Raw genomic sequence first — 20687 nt, forward strand, 5'->3', positions numbered from 1 at the left:
CTAAGTGGCCATGTTCTTCACGTCACTTACTAGGCCACGCCCCTTTAAGGCACCCATACAACACCACAGTTGTTGTGGTGCCTTTTGGCGTGTCCCAACATGCAGTACCTGTAATTAAACTTTATGAAACCAGTTATTTCTTGACGTTCTCTTTTTTGCGTGAGTTGTTTATGTTTTTATACAACACAGTGCTATTTTTCTTTATTAAAAACATGTAACAGAAATAATGGTGGTGTTTTTTTGGAGGTGGGGGGGGGGGGGGGGTTAGCTGGAACAGATTAATGGCAATTCAATTCATTTCAATGGTGACTATTGATGTGAAATTCAAATAAATTGACTTCCAAGCTTGGTCATGGAATGAATTAAACTTGTAAACAAAGTTAACACTGTACTGTGATAAAACTTACTGTCCTATTTATTACAGTCATCATAGATTTAATATTTAATGTGGACAGAAGGAACCCCATACTTACTGTAATTTTGAAAAATACAAAATTGATATTGTATGTAGTTGTTGATTAGTTGATTACAAGACTGCCTTTAAGTAGCGGGGTAAACGCTTCTACAGAAACAGCCTGAACCAATTTCAACCAAAGCTTTATCATCAGATGATTGGAAGACATTTTCTCAATGGGTTTGTATAAAATGTCAAGTTGGATTGTTTTGGAGTAATTTAACAAAACATAATGGCTCGCCAGCCTGCACCTCATGTCAGCTCTACAGCAGCTACCCATTTATTTGACTGTCAAAAGAGCATGTCTGTGCCATTAATCCGAGCAACAGAAAAGTCAGCTAATTTGCTAGTCCTTCGATAATCATGCTTGAATTTCCAACGTGAATCAGTTTATCTGGTGAAATGTAAAGTACGCAACTTAAATCACATAACATCTTATTTCCGACTGACGCATTACGTATTAAGGTGATAGAAAAGAAGGGTAAAATCCCCATTCAAGCAATTTAGCCTGTTTTTTCAGTTGTCTTGCTTGGGCAGTTCATTTGTCAGGCTTTGTTTAGTAGTTTTCAAAGTACAGATGACGTCATGGCGAAACGTCCTTTACGTACTCTGCAAGTGTCGCTCTCTTTCTCTTTCTCTCTCGCTCTCTCTCCGGTTGCCATGGCACCGCCTACCTGAGTCAGTCCAGCGGCTATAACTCGCTCCCTGTCCGGCATGTTCAGTCAGCATGCTGGCGCACGGTGGCGGCCACTTATTTTGGGGTCAGTGAGTGGACCGCAGCCCCGGCTCGATCGTGACGGACTGCGTGGATGGAGAGGGGGTGGGCGCGGGGGGTTACCGTAGCCGCACAAAAGCCGTTTCTTTACCTGCCCTCCTGGTGCTGGTGCGCCTCTAAGCCGCTTGGAACCGAACGATGTGAATACCTCCCCGGGATTAGAGGCTTTTTGGCTGAGGAACAATGCACCGCGGCTCGGTGCGCCATTCCCGGCTTTTGTTGGCGAGGCGGCGGACGCACGGTCCCCGGTCTCCAGACTCCCCCCAGTGAGTCCACGCAGCCTCCCCGCTCCGTGTGCTCACCCACCCGGCGTGGATAATATGACTTCCTGGCCATTAGCATATGGCAGCGTCCCTCTGTGTCTCCTGCTCATAGTGGCTCTCTGCGCTGGAACTTTCCATCCGGGTGAGTGGAGCCTCATTAGAGTCCAATTCGAATCCGATCTAGCAATTAACCTACATTTTGTCTCACGGTGTCCCTGCAAGCATCACTTGAACCCACATCAGTTTCACGTGCACTTTCTGCTGCATGGGGGTCTTTGAACTCAAAGCCAAAGGAAGCCATTTTTTTGATATCATACCGTATTTAGCCACTTTATTATCACATTTTAGAATGACTTAATTTTGTATTTTCTATACTTATTAGTTTACCCCCCCCCCCCCCCCAAAAAAAAATACTATAATTGATTATATGTTTGTAATACAAATATTTTTATTCCCATTTATGACATCTGAACACATTTTATTATGTGTTGTAGCTATTGGTCAAAATTATTATTATTTTTTTTTTCTCCTATTAGTTAAATGTGATTGGTGCATACACTTAGTGAGATAGGCCTACTGTATCTGATCCCTCCATCCTGTATATGCTTGTCTGTATGCCCAAAACAAAGGCTGCTCAAAGTATCCTATGATGATGTGCTATTTTATTTTATTTTATTTTTTACTTTAGTAACCTATGAATTGAAGACTTGATTTTACATGCACACAGATCTCACAGATTAAATAATAATTTAAAAAAAAGTTATAGGAAGCTAAAACACCGATGGCAAAAAAAGCCCACCCAAACCATATATTTTCCTGTAAAGCTGGTTAGAAATTATATACTGCTGCATGTTAAATGTTGAGCAAATTGGGTCATAATTCCATTTTAAAAGTGTTCAGAACAACCTGCAGGCATTCTCTAGTCTACATTCCCCTGTGTGAGCACAGAGCCTCTTGAAAAAAAACAAAATGTGATCTCAGCAGATACATCATCTTAATGAATCATTAATGCCACCTTTAGTCACCCAAGAAATATTACGACTGCTTAAATAGTGCTTACTAGATTCAACGGTCACCGTATTGGCTCCTTTGAAACGTGATTGTACAGAATGTGAGCTGATAGACTCATGTAATGTGCTAATGTGGCCTTTTAGACAGGCACCTGTTCCCACGCTTAACTGCTTTTCCACAGCCTGACACATACCAAAGTAGCTCGTGCGAGATGATAAGTTGTGCTTCTGTCATCGAAATGGTGCATGAGCGCTCTAATTATCCAGCCAGGCGCTGCTGCTGCTATACACGTTGACAGCCATTGCGTACATTTTCATATGCAAATTCTCTTTTCTTCTCCCTTCTTTCCTGTAGGCGACAACTTGTGCTCGTCTGCTCTGATTACGTCTTGCAAAGAGTGTCTCAGACGTGGACCGCAGTGTTCCTGGTGCTTCCAGGAGGTATGGAATGTGTCAAAAAGCGTGTACTTAGAAGTGCATCTGTGGCATTCCTCGGATGATGCAGTTGTTTGGCTTTTTATACCACCCACAGATGTGAACATGTGGATATGTGAATGTTTCCATCCCATTTCTATTCTTTCTCACATAGCAGCAGCAGAGGCAAAGCCACATTTGACCCATATGTTTAGTCTAGTCATCGCTGCAATCGTGTGCGTCTGCCTGGGAGTTCTGTCTCATAAAGCATCCTTCCAGGATCACTGCCCAGCCTTGAGGAAGTGAAAAAGGTCCAAACACGGCAGCAACCAACGTGCACATGCTCCCTAGACTACACAGTCGACACGAGTGTGTTTACAAGCTTCAGGTGCTTTCCCACCATGTGAACCTTGACCTTTGTCCAGCATCATTAGGTAGGACGCACTGGTGTGTGAAAGCATTCAAACACCTCTCACCAGTGGTAGGAAAGAAGTACAAATACTTTGTTTCAATGTGCTCAATAAAAATTCATTTCTACTGTTGTTCTAAATTCCATTTTCGAATCTATCCTTTTTTACTCTTAAAAACAGGAGGTGAATCACTACTTAACGCTTAAGAGTTTTTTCGTTTTTTTAACAGAAGTATCTGTACTTCTACTTAAGTACAAAGCATGAGTACTTTTGCCACCTCTGCCTCTCACCTTGCTTCACATACAGCCATGTTTGGAGACATGGTTAAAACTAACCAGGTGCAACATGTCTATGCACAGTGACAGGAAGGACAGGAAAGTCCAGGAAGTCCCCCTGACATTGCAAATGGATCCAGGCGCAGCGTGCTTAAAAGAAATATGTATATATATATATTAGCATCCACAATGTCAGCATAACATTAGGCACAGGGATTATTATTCATGCATGCACGGTCTTGATTCATTTACAATCACAAGTCAGTTCATTACAATCCCCAACTAGTTTAGCAAGATCCAAGAGCTGTAATAACAATTTTACAGACATAATAATGCACCGTTTTATTCAACAATGTGTTTATTTTTGTGATTGTAGTTTGTTTTGATGCAGAAATTTATGGCCTCGTATAAAATACACAGGTTTTTGTTATTAACATTTGTTCTACAGAAGGAAAAAGAAGACTCAAAATGTTTTTAACATCTTCTCACACTCCAAAAACTAAAATCTAACCAAGATTAAATATCTAAAACTAAGGCAAAATGTGCTTTTCCTTTGTCTAGCAATATATTTCTTCTGACCAGGCTGTTTTTGTGTATGAGCAATTCATTTGCGTCAAACAACGTTTTTCCTCAAAAATCTTTTGTATAAGGTGTTTTAACTTGTTATTGAGGAATATTCGTTTGTTTTAAGAAATATTACCTAGCCAAACATTCCATTGCACTTAAATTAAGTCATACGTACATGACCTTAGTTTTTGACTTATTTTTTAAGCTGCAGGAGCAGCACAGGACTCTTTTTCATTGATATTTTCATTGATAACTTCGCAGTGGTGTAGACCTGCACTGCATCATAGTGAGGGCTGTTTCGAATATTCTAACGCCTTTGAAAGTAGCAGAACAGAGCACTGTTATCTTCGCAAAGTCTTGATAAAAACACCTCCTTGAGTGGATCTCGTCATGTTGCAAGAATATGCCTTATGAAATGTCCACTTCATTGCAGTAATTTCTTTCTGTCAACTCCTAAACTTTTGAGTGCTGTTCACTAACGAACAGTGATAAATTAACCAATGTAAGCAAATGGGAAAAGATTTTGAAGCGAAGAGCTTGCGTTGCTGCAGTTCTTCCACTATATTTGTGTGCGTCCTTCACTGACCAAAGGAACAAAGGGCACTAATCCATTCCAAAGCTATAGAGCACGACACTGCTGCTTTGTTAGGTCAGATGACTGCGTTATGTTGCTGAAATTGTATTCCAAACACAGAAAAGTCCATCATATCTTTCCATGCCAACTTCTATAAAACAACAAACGAACCTTAACCATAGGAAATATTAGGGAAATTATTACAGGTCCATGGGCACCTGCCTCGTCATAGGACTGGAAGCTTGCAAACTGTTTTCCTTATTCACATTCTAGATATTATATTTGAATGTTTTACTTCAGGATTTTCTGGATGGAGCGGGTGCTGGGTATCGCTGTGACCTACAGGTGAACCTTCTCAGAAAAGGCTGTGGACCAGAGTTCACAGAGAAATCAGACCTCAAAGTGGAGGTCAACGCCACTGTCAGCAGCACACAAGTGTCCCCGCAAGACGTCAGCATCACGCTCACACCAGGTAGGCTGCAGCTCGATTGAAATGTCATATTTTCTCTACCGGGGCATGTCTGCCTCACGGTTCTGACGTTCGGTGTTCGAATCTTGGCTCCAAGTATTCCAGCTTCCTCCCAGATATTAACAAATTAACTCTGTCGCTAATGAAAAACAGCAGCACGTAGAGAGTCTATCAGATTAATGAGTGTGGAGTCCTACCACGTGTTGTAAATGAATGTCAACAGTTTTGCTACTCTCCATTTTCATGTGAAATAAATTGTATGTGCACTATAAGTATCATTCTATCCTTGTAGCTAGGGCTTGCCATTAACACCTGCCAAAGCCGGTAAATGTGGGTGAATTGTAGCTGTGGCGGGTAGCACCGCCACGCCCACTAGCCCCTTTAGCGGGTTGTATTTTGATCAGCCTGCCCAAAACATAACTCTACAAGCCATTATAGACGGCATTGGCTTCATATTATAGCAAATGTTGTAATTCAGTCCTTGTGTGTCGTTGTGTGTGCTAGGTTCAGAGGCCAGCTTCATTGTTGCCGTAAAGCAGCTGCCACGGTACCCAGTGGATCTTTACTACCTGGTGGATGTATCCGCATCCATGCAGGAAAATCTCGATCATGTAAGTGTGTCAACTAACCGAGCCTTCATAAACATCAAATGCATGAGAAAGACCTTTAGCGTGGTTTAAGAATTACTGCTATGACTAATTGGCGGCTCCACGTAACAGCTCTAAATGTCCTCTTAAGCCCCCTCAAAGATGCGCTACCCCCACAGTTTTCTCATCATTTCAGACATGATAGGAATATTTGAATATGCTTTATCTATTCAATGAATTCACATTTTCATTCATTTTGCTCTTTTGACCGAAATGGGCCTTAAAGTAAAGAGCGAATTGATTAAAAGGAATCTTAACGAGCCCAAAAGAGAGAGAGAGTATGAAGGGTGGTGCTTGTGGAAATTATAAAATGTGCAAGTGGTAAGGGTGTAAATCAACTTTCTTTTCTCATCACATATGTATGTATTTCTTTACCATTTCCTCTCCTCGCTTTGCAGCTCAAGACTGTGGGTGTAGCTCTGTCTCTGCGTATGACGGAGCACTCGTCAGACCTTTGGCTCGGTTTCGGCTCGTTTGTGGACAAGCCGGTGTCGCCTTACATCAACGTGCATCCCACCAAGATCAACAACCCCTGCAGGTTCGAAGAAGCATTTGCTGATTGAAGTAGCATATTAAAATAATATTACAACAGGTGTCCTGAAATAGTCTGTGTCAGATTTGACGGCAGCCTGTGCAAAACGTGTTTTAATGTTGTTTTTATAGCACTAATTCATGTACAAGAGGAAAAGTCATAAAGGTTAGTTAGCTTTAGTCCCGTGCTCATTTGTACATGAATGGAAGAGTCCTTGAAATACAACCAAGACGTATTATGGGATATCTGCCTCTCTAATACACATAGCGCAGTGGTCCCGTAGTAGTAATAGTAGTGTATGAAACAGTATTTTCTTAGTTATTATTATTATTATTATTGTTTGTTTGTTTCTGTTATATGGCTATAAATAAAAGACCAATTGAAGTTATAGTAATATATGAAATGAATTTTAGAGATGAAGAGGAGGATATCAGTGGATCATGGGAAAATCCCTCAGCAGTCGAGGTCTATGGCAGGGCAGCATAACTGAAAGATGATTCAGGTCACAAGCCCGAATCAAGGTTCTACATCTGCTCTGAGGTATAAATAGATATAAATGCGTACAGTATAATCTGGAAGATGAGACGAGCCTGACAGTTGAAGTCTCTGCCTTTTGGTCTGCTTTTGAAGATTTGGGGAAGTACAAGTCGATCTGAGAGCAGAGGCTTCAAGTGGCACGATAAGGCACGAAGAACTCTTTCACATAAGATGCGGAGGAAAGGTGAAGGGACATTTGAGGACTGCACATTTCTGTTTTTGTTCCATCCATCCGTCATCCACGCATCCATTTTCAATACCGCTTATCGTCACTAGGGTAGGGGGTGAGCTGGAGCCTATACCAGCCGACTTTGGGCGATTGGCGGCCAATCGTGGAGCACATACAAACAAACAACCATTGACACTCACACATATGGGGAATTTAGAAACTTCAATGAAACTAAGACGTCTTTTGGAAGGCAGGAGCCGAGTTTCGAACTCCGAACCTCAGAACTGTGACGCAGGCATGCTAACCGTCAATCAGTCCACTGTGCTGCCTACATCCATCATCCATTATCTTAATTGCAAATATATTTGTAGACCAAAGGAGGTGGACAACTAACAAGCCAAAGTCCGAGGATTTTTCTCTCAATTTCCAATATGACTCAGAGTGACTTTGCGAATTTTGGATGACCCATTGTTCCAGTGATGAGCTGCTCTGAGTGGGAGACTACAACAAGGGGCTTTTCAATGTGAACACAACAATCAATAACTGTTTCTGTTTCGGGCTTTTTTATTTTATTTTATTATTATTTTACCAGTGACTACGAGATCCGCTGCCGTCCCGCCCACGGCTTCCACCACGTCTTAAGCATGACTGGAAATATGAGCGAGTTCACACGTGTGATCAAACGCCAACGCATCTCGGGTAACATGGATACACCCGAGGGAGGCCTGGACGCAATGCTGCAGGCTGCTGTGTGCCAGGTGTGTGAGTCCTAGTTAGTGACCTCCTCAATGTGGGTTTGTTGGTTATTTTTATAAATCAATCTGAATTATTAATGAATGATAGACATTGTTGCAAGGTTGTCTTCCAAAATCCACACATTGACAACATATAAAAACAATCTTTTGTAATTGGCAGTTCTTGTGTTTGTGTGTTATCCATCCATTTGCTACTGGTTACCCAGATCAGGGTCATGGGTCAGTTAGAGCCCATCCCAGCAGACTAGGTGAAAGGCAGGGTACGACCTGGATTGGTTACCGGTCAATTACTGTTTGCACACATGAACAAGCAAGCATTCACAGTCACATTCACATTCAGACCTACGGCCAATTTAGAGTCTTCATTAACCGACTTTCATGTTTTCGGAATGCGAAAGGAAGCCGGAGTTAGCTTAGCAGGTAAAAAAATATATACTTTTTTTTTTTTTTTCTCAACCGGAGAATGTAGGGGGAGGGGAATCCAATTTAACATGAAAAATCCCGTTGAACTATTGTCAGATTAGGTTGTAGTGTGTTGCCATTATATAAGCTTTTATTACAGTTTGGTCCCTCCTTTCAGCTATAAAGATGTTAGATTGTACCTCATTGATTTTTCCAGGTCTAAACCTGGCTGCAGCTCTTCCGCTGCAGTTGTGTACCTTTTATTTTCACTTATGCAATATTTACATTAATTATGTGGGGAGGCAGCCTTTTTTTAATAGTTCAATAAATGTGAGTTCAAACTTACCAGTCAGTTCAGTTGGTTAAAGGGAGGCCTTTATTGCGGTAGAATAGTGGCATTCTGACTCAGCGTCAGACAGCACCACCGGAATCCCAAGTAATGACGCCCCGACTTGGCTATGACTGACACACACTCGCCACACATGCACACACACTCACACAGTGGCAGTAGCTCATACTATGGCTGCAGGGGGGCTGTGAGTCATGCCATGCAGGGGGCCCTGAGTAACCAGACTGCAGGGAAACACCAGGGCACTCATGGCTCCACAAATAGACTCTCCATTATGTCATGCCTATCTTATTAGCTTGCTGACTTTCCTTAAATACACTCACAGTCCCCCTTTTCTCCCACAGTCTATGACACATACATAAACAGGGGGGTTGTGACTAGTGGGAGAACTTTTTTTTTTTTCCTTGAGAGCCATATGAACTCAGTGAAATTGGAGTATCTTACCACATGTGTTATGTTATGTGCTTACATTTTCCACATCACTCTTTATGTTGTGTTGCTGACAAGTGCGCTCAAGAAAAAATAATGAGTGAATACATACTCCTCCCCTAAAATATACAAGTGAGAAACATTTTTACTGGGTACAATTGCAAGTCATGAAGATTCGCTAAATAGATTATAAAAGGAAGAATGTGTCTTATATACATTTAGTGGACTAGACCACAGAATCTAAAAAAAAAACAAGGTGAAAAACAAACAAACAAAACAATGGCACACTAATGCAGAGTTGCACGGACGTACCCCTAATTAATGTAATGGATGAAGGTTTACTTTTGTTGATATTTATGATAATATTTCAAAATGTCAAACTGACTGCTGTGAGAACAAATAAAAAAGAATGATACCTTTGCACAGTACTATATTTTGATATGATACAACATGATAATGATAATGAGAGTCAGTATAACACTGAAAAAAAGTCACGAGAAATAACCCCAATTTAGATCAGCAACTAATCATACACTTTTATGCTGTACATAGCTATTGAATATTCCTAATGATTTAAATAAGTAAGTCAGCCTGGTCAGTGAGGAGCGCTGGTGAGTGGAACTCAGTACCTGAGGAGGTTAAACTGCTTACAACATACAAGGCCTTCACAAAAAAACTGAAAATGTGGCTAGTTAACACCTATAGCTGCCAACACTAAAAGACAAGTATGTTATGTTGTCTTTTTGTTATGATCAAAAAAATTATGGTTTTATTCTCTCTTAATAGTATAGTTTGATTATGTATCCTGTATTATATTGTCTTGTAGATGTATTTTACTGCTTTTTGACATCATGGCCAGGGGACTACAGATGAAAACTAGCCTTCTGGCTAATTCTGGCTTTTTTAACCATGTGTACTTCATGTGTTTTATGAAATTGCATTGTCCCCTTTCAAAAATAAACTGAACTAAAAAAAAAAAAAATAGTAATCTTGCTGTATTTGCTGAGGAATTAAGGTGGAGGCCTGATGACAAAAAGTGGCAGAAAAAAAGACGACTCTTGGATACTCACCTTCAGCTAACTTTGCTTCAAATTCTTTCTTTCCCGATAACTTCACTAAGTTATGCGGAAACTGTTGAAGTAGTTTAGGTGTAATTTTGCAAAAAGAAAAAAAAAACACAACTGTGATGAAAACACAGCTTCTTGCTTGGGAAGCATGCAGATGTTATTTCCACTTAGCTATGTCTCCTTTTCAGAGAGCTGTGGGTTGGCGTCCAGAGGCCAAACGTCTGTTGCTCCTGATGACCGACCAACCTTCTCACCTCGCCCTCGACAGCCGGTTAGCAGGAATTGTCATTCCGCACGATGGCCTGTGCCACCTGGAAAACAACGTCTACACTGGGAGCACCAGGATGGTGAGCTCACAGGGAAAAGTCCACAGAAGCAACGCAGATGATTTCTTGCATAACAAATTAACTCTAAAAAAAAAAAGGTAATTTTACTCTCTTGATATTTACCTTTAGGACCATCCAAGTCTGGGCCAGTTGTCTGACAAGCTGCTGGAAAACCACATTTACTCCATCTTTGCTGTGGAGAAACAGCAGTACCAGTGGTACGAGGTAATATCCAGGCCCTAGAAACAGTTCTAAAGTTCCAAATATTGGAAGGCCATTGTATCAATTCTAATGATGTTGCTTACTTGGTAGCCTTCATCATCATTAGTCAATAGGTGAATGAGTGCAAAGTGCTTAACACCGTCAGGGGAGAAATGCTGTATGTGGTGTCGTCATTAAGGTATTTCGAACCATGCAACAGTAAAGACTGTTCATGTGTCCCTTGCATCATAAAAACAACTCGCATAAGTGTTTCCAAGCGGCTATTAAAAAGCAATGGTGACAAAGTTGCAAAGTACAAACACTTTGATACTCAAGTTGATTTTTCAAGTATATGTACTTTACTTGAATATTTATTTTTCTGATTATTTTTTACTTTTGTTCCCTACATTTGAAAACAAATATCTATACATTCTATTGCTTACTTTGTGAAAATAGGCTCGTTACTGTTTTCAATCTTCACAGATGACGATACGTTAGAAAAAAAAAAAGAAAAGAATAGAGGGAGGATCTTGATTAATTGAGCTCTTGGGAACATATAGCTCGCGAGATATACTCCATCCGTGGCCTTAAGAGAATTGGACTCATCCACACTAAAAACCATGAGCCTCCTCTTTCAAAAATTCTATATCAAATCTGAAAGAACACATGAGGTGATTCAGTTTTTTCAGTTGTTAGCATTAGCTAATTTAGCATTTTTTGTTAGTTACTTCACAAAATTGGCAAAGCTATGGGGACACGTTTAGAAGCCCTTGCTAGCCAGCTTTTAATCAACATGCGACATGTAACATGATTTTTTTCCCCCCTTCTACTCAGCACAAGCACTATTTAAGTTAGAGGGAGACTATTTTGTCTAGTTTTCTTTTATCAAAATGGATATTTAATGTAACTATATAATATAATATTTTTACACATAACTACAAGTAAGTACATGAGTTGTTTTTATTTTATATATTTATTTATTTATTTTACCACGTATCTGTACTTCTGGTTAAGAACAGAATGTGAGTATTTTTGACACCTGTGCTAAAAACTAAAATGCTGTTTTGGATGTTGTGGAACATTTTCTTCCTGCAGGAGTTGGTGCGCTTGCTCCCTGGCTCCTACCTGGGGAAGATAGGTTTCTTCCAGTCTCCAAACCTCATTGATCTAGTCGTGGACTTGTATAAGGTGAACAGTCCACTAACTTCTTTTAGATTTCCCTCGCTAGGTGTTCAAACTTCCAATGACAAAAGAAGGATGGGGCCAGGTTGGAAAAGAGACTGTGGCAGTGTGAATATTTTAACAGACTCGTGTGTGCGTGTGTGTGTGTGTGTGTGTGTACTGTATGTGACTTAGTGGTTTGTTCCTCTGGCTGCCGTCTGGGCTATAATCTCGCTTCCAGCACAGCGCTCCATTATTTGCTTCTAGAATCGTCCGAATCCACAGATCTGGGTGCACGCTTGCACACATACAGGCAGCTGAATTTGAACAGAAGCTGCTATTGTAATAGCCATCAGACCCCCCCCCCCCAAGCCCCTCCCCCCTTTCCTTCCCACAAACTAGGTGTCCCGACCATGTAGAAAAACTAAGATTCTATTTTCGACCCCACCTCTTTTTTTCCCAGAAGCCTCTTACATTTCAGGGCAAAAAAAACAATGAGGGCATTCTGAGGACATGTTGCAAATTTCAAGTCACAATTATCGCTCTTCGTCTCAAATTTGCATTCCTATGGCAGTATTCAAGATTTTTTTTCTTTGCAGAATTCAAGAGCATTGTCTAATTCCAATGTGTTGCTTTATAGAGTTTGTTGACAGACGTGACATTGTCGGTGTCAGTGGATGACAAGGCATTCAGCAGGTACTGGACAGCCGTGTCACCCATCTGTCCTGAAGGGGCCACTGCTAAAGAGCAAAGCTGCTCAGGGGTGCAGCCTAACCAGACGGTAAAGCCACAAACACGCACCCAATGAAGTAGTGTTTCAAATTGTCATTCGTATTCTTATTGAGTTGCATTTGATTACCTTCACCACACAAATCAGAAAAGCTTGGGAAAATAATCCAAAGTGAGCGGATTAGGTTTAAAGGCTGTATTAAATGGGGGGAGAAAATGTGATTCCATGACTCGTTTATTTGTAATATAGGTATTTGGAAGCAGGCTATTAAAATCACTTTTGTACTGGCTCAGAATATAGTGCCAAATCTGCAGGATCGTATTATATTACCACACAGGCCTGTGAAAAAATGTAGTTACATTCAGTCACGCTAACCAAGGACTTTGTTTTGTCCTTTTGCTTTCCTTTCACTCCCTAATCTCCTCCTGAGTCTCCTCTCCTCCCACTGAATCATGCCTCAGTAGTTCAGCCCTTTAATCCACGCTTGGATAAAATGAATTATGGAAAGTACCCAATTGTTATCAGCATGGCGATAAAAATAAAATAAAACGTGTGCATACTTTTCCATACTAATTGCCATCAACAGTGTACGCCTATTAAATGCCTTTGATAAGTGAAGACAAACTGTTTCCGTCGCAGGAACGTCATTGGCAAAAGTTCTCGTGTGGGCTTCATTAAAAAAGATGTCTTTTTCATTTGTTTTAAAGTAGAACTTAATGTCCACTTTATCAAAACGCAAACCTTTTCAACTCACAAACACACACATTACAGCCCTGGCAAATGCTGGCATTTCAATAGCCTTCAACTCCTAAAGGTCCTTATCAAGTAGGGCAACAAAGATACTATTTTTGGCTCAATCTCCTTTCCCCCCATAAGCCTCCTACATTTAAACAACCAACAATGAGGGAACTCTGGGAAGGTTACAACTTTCACTAATCCAACTAGTCATACATTTGTCTCCCACAGGCTTAATAGCAGCACAACCAACAACCCTGGCAAATTTGAATGATTAAAACAATCGCAAAGTATATCAGCCGAAGCGTCAAAATGGTGAAAAAAACCTGATCCCCTCCAAATATACCGGTATTTATATATGTTATAATGAGCTTCAATTATTCACAGATTTGTTTGCGTTTCGCATTCGGGCCTGGTCCATATCCCGGCGGTCCACAGTTCATATCAACTTTGTTCTAAAATTTTCCAATCTCTTTAGATGTGCTAAAATGAGGGCACTTTACAACAATTATCTTTTAACATGTACAGCGGAACCCTGCATATTCGCTGTTCTGCATTTGCAATTTCACCTATTGATGAATTTTTGGGGGGAACCTATGCCCCATTCTTCGCGGGAACCCCCATTTATTTGTGTTTGATTTTTTTACCCAATCCCCCACTTATTGGCATTTTCTGACCCGATCCCACTCTTTTTTTTTCCAGATTTTTTTTGTTCATGTTATTATGATGACCAGTAATTATTTGCAGATTTTTGCTATTCACGGTCAGACTTGGTGGTCCCTATCCCCCTCGGGTTGCGGGGGTCCACTGTATAATGTATTGAGAAACAAATTTCTAAATTTACTGTAATAGATCTTTAATGTTGAATTGAAGCCATTGTGAACTCAATTCATCCACGTCATCAAGGCTCAATATTTACACTCTTGCTGATGTGTTTTTTTTTTTTTTAACTGACCACAGGTCTACTTCAACATCACCATTGGCCTGCACTCCTGTCCTGACCACCGTGCCGATGAAGACATTCAAGTGATGGTTCGCCCTATGGGCTACAATGAATCCACCACTGTTAGGATCCACTCCAAATGCCAGTGTCGTTGTGGGTCAACAGGACACTGCCACGAGAACGACCGGTCGCCATGTGCAGGGACTATAGATGGCACCGGCCGGCAGCGTATGCCGCATCAGGGACTTGTTAATGAATCAAACTGGAATTGTCGAGCGGAAGGCTCTAATGAAGACTGTAATGGTCGCGGAGTGTGTGAATGCGGGAGGTGTGTGTGTGAGCACAGTAGACTCGGCACAATCTATGGAAAATACTGCGAGATTGATGACTTCTCCTGTTCTTATAAAGGCGGACTTCTATGTGGGGGTAAGTTGTTTTTTTGAAATGGGTATTCTTAATTCTAAAGATACAACTGCGAATGAAACACAATCATAATATAAAACTGCCCTAAAAATGGTCTTCCTTCTGTCTGTTCCTGTCAGGACAGGGTGTGTGTGTGTTGGGTGAATGCGTGTGTGAGGACAACTGGACAGGCAATAGCTGCGGTTGTCCCGTCTCCACAGCAACCTGCCAATCACCTGATGGCTCGTCGTGTAGTGGACGAGGCACGTGTGTGTGTGGCCAGTGCGTGTGTGACAATCACAGATACTCTGGAGACTTCTGTGAGAGATGTCCTGATTGTAAAAGCTCCTGCCAGTCAAACCGGTGCGTCATTTTGTTTGCTACCACAAAGCATGATGGGTAACTATGTCCATAAGGCTGACATGTTTTTGTTGATGTTGTGTGTGTCTTTCAGGAAGTGTGTGGACTGTCACACATTTCATGGTCTCAAACAACATGAGGCGGAACACTGCAACCACACTTGTGATTCGGACGTCCTTTACATCAGTGATATGATGTCAGGTAGCGCTCTTCTAGCCAATGTTATTGTTTGGCACGCACTATGTCCTCACTAGTCAGACAATTCAGCGCACAAGTAGAATGGTAAGGGGGCACTCGTAGTACTACTTTGGCTTTCTAATTATGTTTTTTCCACGACTGCATGCCATTTCTCCAGTAAAACCGAGTACCATTCGGTACTCTGCAAGGTACAATACGCCCTTATGGACCACAGGTTTTCATTAAATAAAACAAAACATGGTTTTTATGCAGTTGTTAGTTTTTCCCAAATTATCAGAAGGATCGATTTATTTTCAGTACTAACAAAGTTCGAAATCCTATTTTCAATACGGGATGCGACCTGTTAGGAGGCTTTGTTGTGCAAAACCACAGAGACGTCGAGCTGGGCTGCAGGCCTCCTTGCTATCCCTAATCAAGTGGCCATCGCTTGCGGAGACAAACACCTCGCTACTGGAAGTTGATCTTCTTAGCAGTCAATTTAGACCGAACCAAAACAAAAAACATGACCACAAAACTGTGATATGAACCAAACCATCCATTTTGTGAACCTTTCTACCCCTACTGCGCACTAGTAGAACAATTACATGTTACTAGTGAGGCATAACTGTTCACTAATTGACAACTGTGTGCTACAAGTACTACTCGTGACATTATAAAATTCTCGCAGTTAACATCTAGAGCTTCTCTTGTAGTACTAGTAGCATGGAGCTAGAGCACAGGTTTGGCTCACTCGTAATATGTAGTTGTTCTAATAGTACGCCCTAGTTGTTCTACTAGTGTGCTAAATTGTCTTACACGTGTGGACAATTTTTATTCTATGACATATTGTTAACATGAAAAATATGGATTTACAACAGACAGGCTTTCTCCAGCATTTTTTTTTCATGAACTCAACAATTGGGATTTTCACCACTATGTTTACCCTGAACATCACCTAAATTATCATTATCTCACGAACAGGGGGAAATTGGATTCAATGTATGTACATCAGTAGTGACAACTGTCGCTATTGGTTTCAAACAAGCTCAGAGTCTGGACGGAACCGGCTTCACATTAGCACAAGAGCAGGTATACACGCACACACACACACACACGCACACACAAACAGACAAACACTTGCCTTCATTCCAGCACTGCTACCATTGCGGGTCAACTGCACCCTGGTGCATTTGAGTCAGCACGCCTGCTGTCAGTGTTGCAGCTGCATTCTACATTTCCCCTCTCTTCCTAGCGCTCCTTCTCTACTCTCACTTTACAAACACACACATGCGCACACATACACAATTTGAAATACACACGCTCAGGTTTGCACTTTCACACACGTTGCACATCCAAGTGTTACAGTTCATCCCCGCCTGAGTTTTGGAACAAAACTGCTCATTGTACATTTCCCCCCCTCATCCTCCCTTATCCCCTCAACTCGACGGGACACTCTGCTGACGCCTACTCCACCCGGGAGCCAGGTCTCCATGGCAACCCTGTTACCAAATGTCTTTGGGCTCTTTGTTTGAGCCATGAGGCTGTCATCTACACATGGTCCCAGCAGAGACACAGCTAATAGCCAACTACTCAGAGCGCTGTTTGTGTGCATGTGCGTATCATTCATTCTGAAACACAGTGCAGTGAACTCCCGCCAATTTGTGGTTTGAAATTTACAAATTCACCTATTCCAGATCCTGAAAACTTGACTTATCCCTGTGGGGAAATTCAGGGTGTAGAAAGTGGCACAGTTATTGACACAAGTTTACAACATACAAAATAACAAATACATAAATAAGGGTGTAAAATGTGAAGTCCTAGAGTTCTTATAGTTTAGAAGGAGAACAGTCTGAGGACCTAGGTAGATATCCTCCTCTGGGTTCTACAGGCCGGTCACCAAAGACTGCAACTGAAAGGCAGGCTCTCGAATGCCTAAAAGAGAGCTGTGGGGAACCTAACCTCAGCTATTCGCTGAAAAACTCACCTACTGCATTTACATTTTTTCTGCTCTTTCTATAACGCTCTCCAAAGGCTGGAATGAAAGCCCTGCCTAGTAGGAAAGTAGTAATTGGTGTCAAGGAAGTATGATGAAGTGATAGCTCGACTCTCGGAAAGGAATTAAGTTTAGCCTGGGTCGTTAGCTGGAGGTACAGAGAGTCTTTGCCGTATGTGCAGGTACACATGCACCTCTGGTGCGTTGTTTTTTTATTTTTTAAACCAAATCATCTTTAAGGGTAATGTAAGATGAATTTGTAAAGATATTAGTATTAGTGTAAGTGTTTTGGATTATAGTTTGTTAAACTATTCATATAGTTGGGTAATATCATTATAAATATTTTTCACAACAGGGTTGGTCCCTATCCCCCACCAATAGAACATGTTTACTTAACTTAAAAATGAAACTATTTATGACACTTGTGTGTGTGTGTGTGTGTGTGTGTGTGTGTGTGTGTGCGTGCGTGTGTGTGTGCGTGTGTGTCCACAGAGTGTGCCAGTAGAGGCCGGCTGGTCGGGACTTTCCTAAGTGTGTGTGCACTGACAGTTCTGTGCGGGCTGGTGGTGGTGGCAGTGTCCAGGCTGCTCCTGCAGAAAAAAGGCTGGTCGCCAGGAGATGCCAGTAAAGACGGAGAATATCGCTGCACTAGCAAGGTAAGCTCACCAGGGAGCACAGCAAGGGGTTAATAGAACCTGACATTTTTTTAAAGATCGTTTAACTGTCAGGATTTGTCTGCTATACGACGACAGGTTTGAGTAAGCCAACAGACTTACATCTGTGTTTTACATTTCCACTCGACTCCCAGCTTTAGTAAACACAGTGTTAGGATATGCAACTTTGTGTGATTTACCAGGCTGCTGAGAAAATGGAGGGGAAGGGTGTCTTAACTTTTTTTGGACTGCTTGTTTGACTTACAGCGGTTCATAAACGTACTCCAGCTTTGGCTCATAAATACTTCTCTATCGGACAATTCCATTGCTGTTATGCAGAGAAAGTCGGGTACGCGCATACCAAATTTTAGCATCTCAACCGATTTTTTAAATGTGACTGATTATCTGAAGGGGTGGGGGACTTTCTGCCCGATAGAAATACATTTGTCAATGGGGGGTACAGTTTTAATACCCATTCCGAACCCCTTATCTGGATGCCCGGGGCCACCGCCCCCTTGGCCCCCCACTTTGCACGCCAATGAAGATAACTGTTAGCTTATCTGGTAGCTACACTGCAGTTGCAATGTTCCCCTTTTACCATTTCCCTTTTTTTTTTTTTTTTTTTTTTTTGAAATAGGGAATGATTTGGGAAACAGCACAGTGGTCGAATGGTTAGCACATCTGCCTCACAGTTCTGAGGACCGGGGTTTGAATCCCGGCCCCGCCTGTGTGGAGTTTGCATGTTCGCCCCGTGCCTGCGTGGGTTTTCTCCGGGTACTCCGGTTTCCTCCCACATGCCAAAAACATGCGTGGTAGGTTGATTGAAGACTCTAAATTGCCCGTAACTGTGAATGTGAGTGCACATGGTTGTTTGTTTCTATGTGCGCTGCGATTGGCTGGCGACCGGTTCAGGGTGTACTCCGCCTCCCGCCCGGAGATAGCTGGGATGGGCTCCAGCACGCCCGCGACCCTAATGAGGAGAAGCGGTAAAGAAAATGGATGGCTGGATGGATGATTTGGGAAGCACGTTTAACACTCAACACAATCGGTCGCCCCTCTCTTTGTGTCCCGGTTTGTGTGGAAATTGTTGCATTAGTAACAAGGTAATTTGAATAGAAATTCACACCAATAACTGAGATGGACTTTTTTTTGTTTTGTTTAGTACTGCTAAGTTGTACCGATCCCTGTGCCTCACTGCATATTCGCAATCACCCTTCAGGAATTGTCCTTCATCCCTTCAAGCAATGAGAAGACAGTGACTTACAGAAGAGACCGATCGCATGATCATTCGGTGGAGATGACCGTTCACGTCAAGATGCCCCTTGGTGAACCTTGGCAGTGATAGGTGGGCTCAAGTGGAAGTGGACACATTCCATTGAGGCGAGTCAGACTCTGTTCTACTTCACTGCAGATGGGAAAAGTCTGATGGTAGTAAGCAATTGAAAACCTCCATGTTTTTTTTAAGACTTTGGGACTGAGATGGCCAGTACAGTACAGTATTTTGGTTATGGGGCTACAACAAAGAGCACATGGCCTCCAAACTCCCTGTGTGGTAGCACTGATGTAAGTCTTCTACAAAGGTGATCATGCAGTCATTACCACTCTAATTTATGTGTGTTTGCGTGCTTGCGTCTGTGTGAAGTGAGGGCTTCTAGTCCTACATTTGTGATCCAAATATTATGTCTCAGACTTAGCCTGCCCTCTTGTGGTCAATTTGAGGTACGACTTTTTGTATTTCACCATTTATGCTGTCTGCACACGTAGTGCCTGTTGCTTTATGACTTTAGGGTTAATTTATGACGTGCACTTGTGACTATTATTTTCTATTTGGCGTTATACTTAACGTTTTTCATTGATTCACATTGTATTCTTAGAGGTTTCATTGTTTGTGTTAACTGATCAACTACATTGCATTTCAGGTGTATTTTTTATTTTTTTTAATTCTATCAGAGTAGTTTCATGTGATTTTCAGTTGTCGACCTGTTTAGACTTGCACTTGTTTTGCATTATACTACTGAGGCGTCCTTTCATTAAAGGGCATGAGAGCTGTTCAGTGGGATTGAAATAACGTTTATGCTACATTGGGCATTAAGGGTACAGTAACAAATCCACTGGAATAACAATAAAAGTGTAACATTTCTGGGTAGCATATTATCACAAGCATGAACACGTGACCTCAAATGAGAAGTGCGCTTGCTGTATATTGGCCATCTGCCACAACCAACTGAACTGGACTGATGACTTTACACTTCTGATCCCTTGGTATATGTCCAAGCTAAGCTCGAAAGGTACTGAGATCCATGGTGGAAGAGTGCTCGTCAATTCTCTGCACTAGGTGACTTTCCAGTCTTTTTCCTCTTTATGATTTTAACTTGAGGCGATTTTTGTTTACAGCAATAGCTGCTTTATCTTTTTTTTCCCTGCTAAACCAGGAACACTACTATTTATTGTAATGTATTTTCTTATTACTTGATATGTAAATTGTACTATACTGCAGTGAGTACTTGAGTTGCAATGTTGGTTTCTCCCCCGAAAAAAAATAATAATAATAATCTGCAATAAGTGAATCATCTCATTAAAGTAACAGCAGCACTTGTTTGTAGGTTTGGTGTCCACTGTGACTTGTTGTCTATCATGTCTTTCTATCACAATAAAAGAACGCAAGATTTTTCAAATCATCTCTTCATCTTAATAGCAAGCAAAAAAAAAAAAAGTTTGGATGTGTGCAGTTCTGGCCACAAAGGAGAAAACAGTTTTGACGTCAATCCATATATTTGTGATGTGAACACTAGATAGAGATGTACACGAAACTGGAGAACCATGAAGATTGCACAATACCGTATTTACGCATCGCTACCACTTTCTAAATCTCACCATATCACCACATCAGGATTTGTTTTCAGTTATA

At 41.5% G+C, this 20687-nt stretch overlaps 1 protein-coding gene across 4 annotated transcripts; it reads left to right on the plus strand.

The window, feature by feature from the left end:
- Positions 1-1213: 1213 nt before the first annotated feature.
- Positions 1214-20457, plus strand: itgb8 (integrin, beta 8). Of its 4 annotated transcripts, none has more exons than XM_061759474.1 (16): positions 1214-1634; positions 2858-2943; positions 5043-5214; positions 5716-5822; positions 6257-6396; positions 7689-7854; positions 10287-10445; positions 10554-10649; positions 11721-11813; positions 12427-12567; positions 14212-14620; positions 14737-14959; positions 15051-15157; positions 16115-16222; positions 17619-17782; positions 18999-20457. In XM_061759474.1, exons 1-16 carry the CDS (start codon positions 1550-1552, stop codon positions 19119-19121), a joined length of 2379 nt encoding a protein of 792 aa, XP_061615458.1. In that variant the 5' UTR covers positions 1214-1549; the 3' UTR covers positions 19122-20457. The 4 variants fall into 4 exon arrangements, with proteins under 4 accessions (XP_061615458.1, XP_061615460.1, XP_061615459.1 ...); XM_061759476.1 differs by lacking the exon at positions 1214-1634 and adding an exon at positions 3092-3304 and having other exon boundaries at positions 2864-2943; XM_061759475.1 differs by lacking the exons at positions 1214-1634; positions 2858-2943 and adding an exon at positions 2958-3304.
- Positions 20458-20687: the final 230 nt, after the last annotated feature.

This window comes from Phyllopteryx taeniolatus, chromosome 21 (genome assembly GCF_024500385.1).
Source record: "Phyllopteryx taeniolatus isolate TA_2022b chromosome 21, UOR_Ptae_1.2, whole genome shotgun sequence".
Classification (NCBI taxonomy): domain Eukaryota; kingdom Metazoa; phylum Chordata; class Actinopteri; order Syngnathiformes; family Syngnathidae; genus Phyllopteryx; species Phyllopteryx taeniolatus.

Bases quoted from the DNA above. Each gene is read 5' to 3' on its own strand.
- itgb8 (XM_061759474.1), top strand. From the start codon at position 1,550: ATGACTTCCTGGCCATTAGCATATGGCAGCGTCCCTCTGTGTCTCCTG. The intron at 5,823-6,256 runs GTAAGTGTGTCA...CTCGCTTTGCAG, and splicing joins TGCAGGAAAATCTCGATCAT to CTCAAGACTGTGGGTGTAGC. The intron at 14,621-14,736 runs GTAAGTTGTTTT...TGTTCCTGTCAG, and splicing joins AGGCGGACTTCTATGTGGGG to GACAGGGTGTGTGTGTGTTG.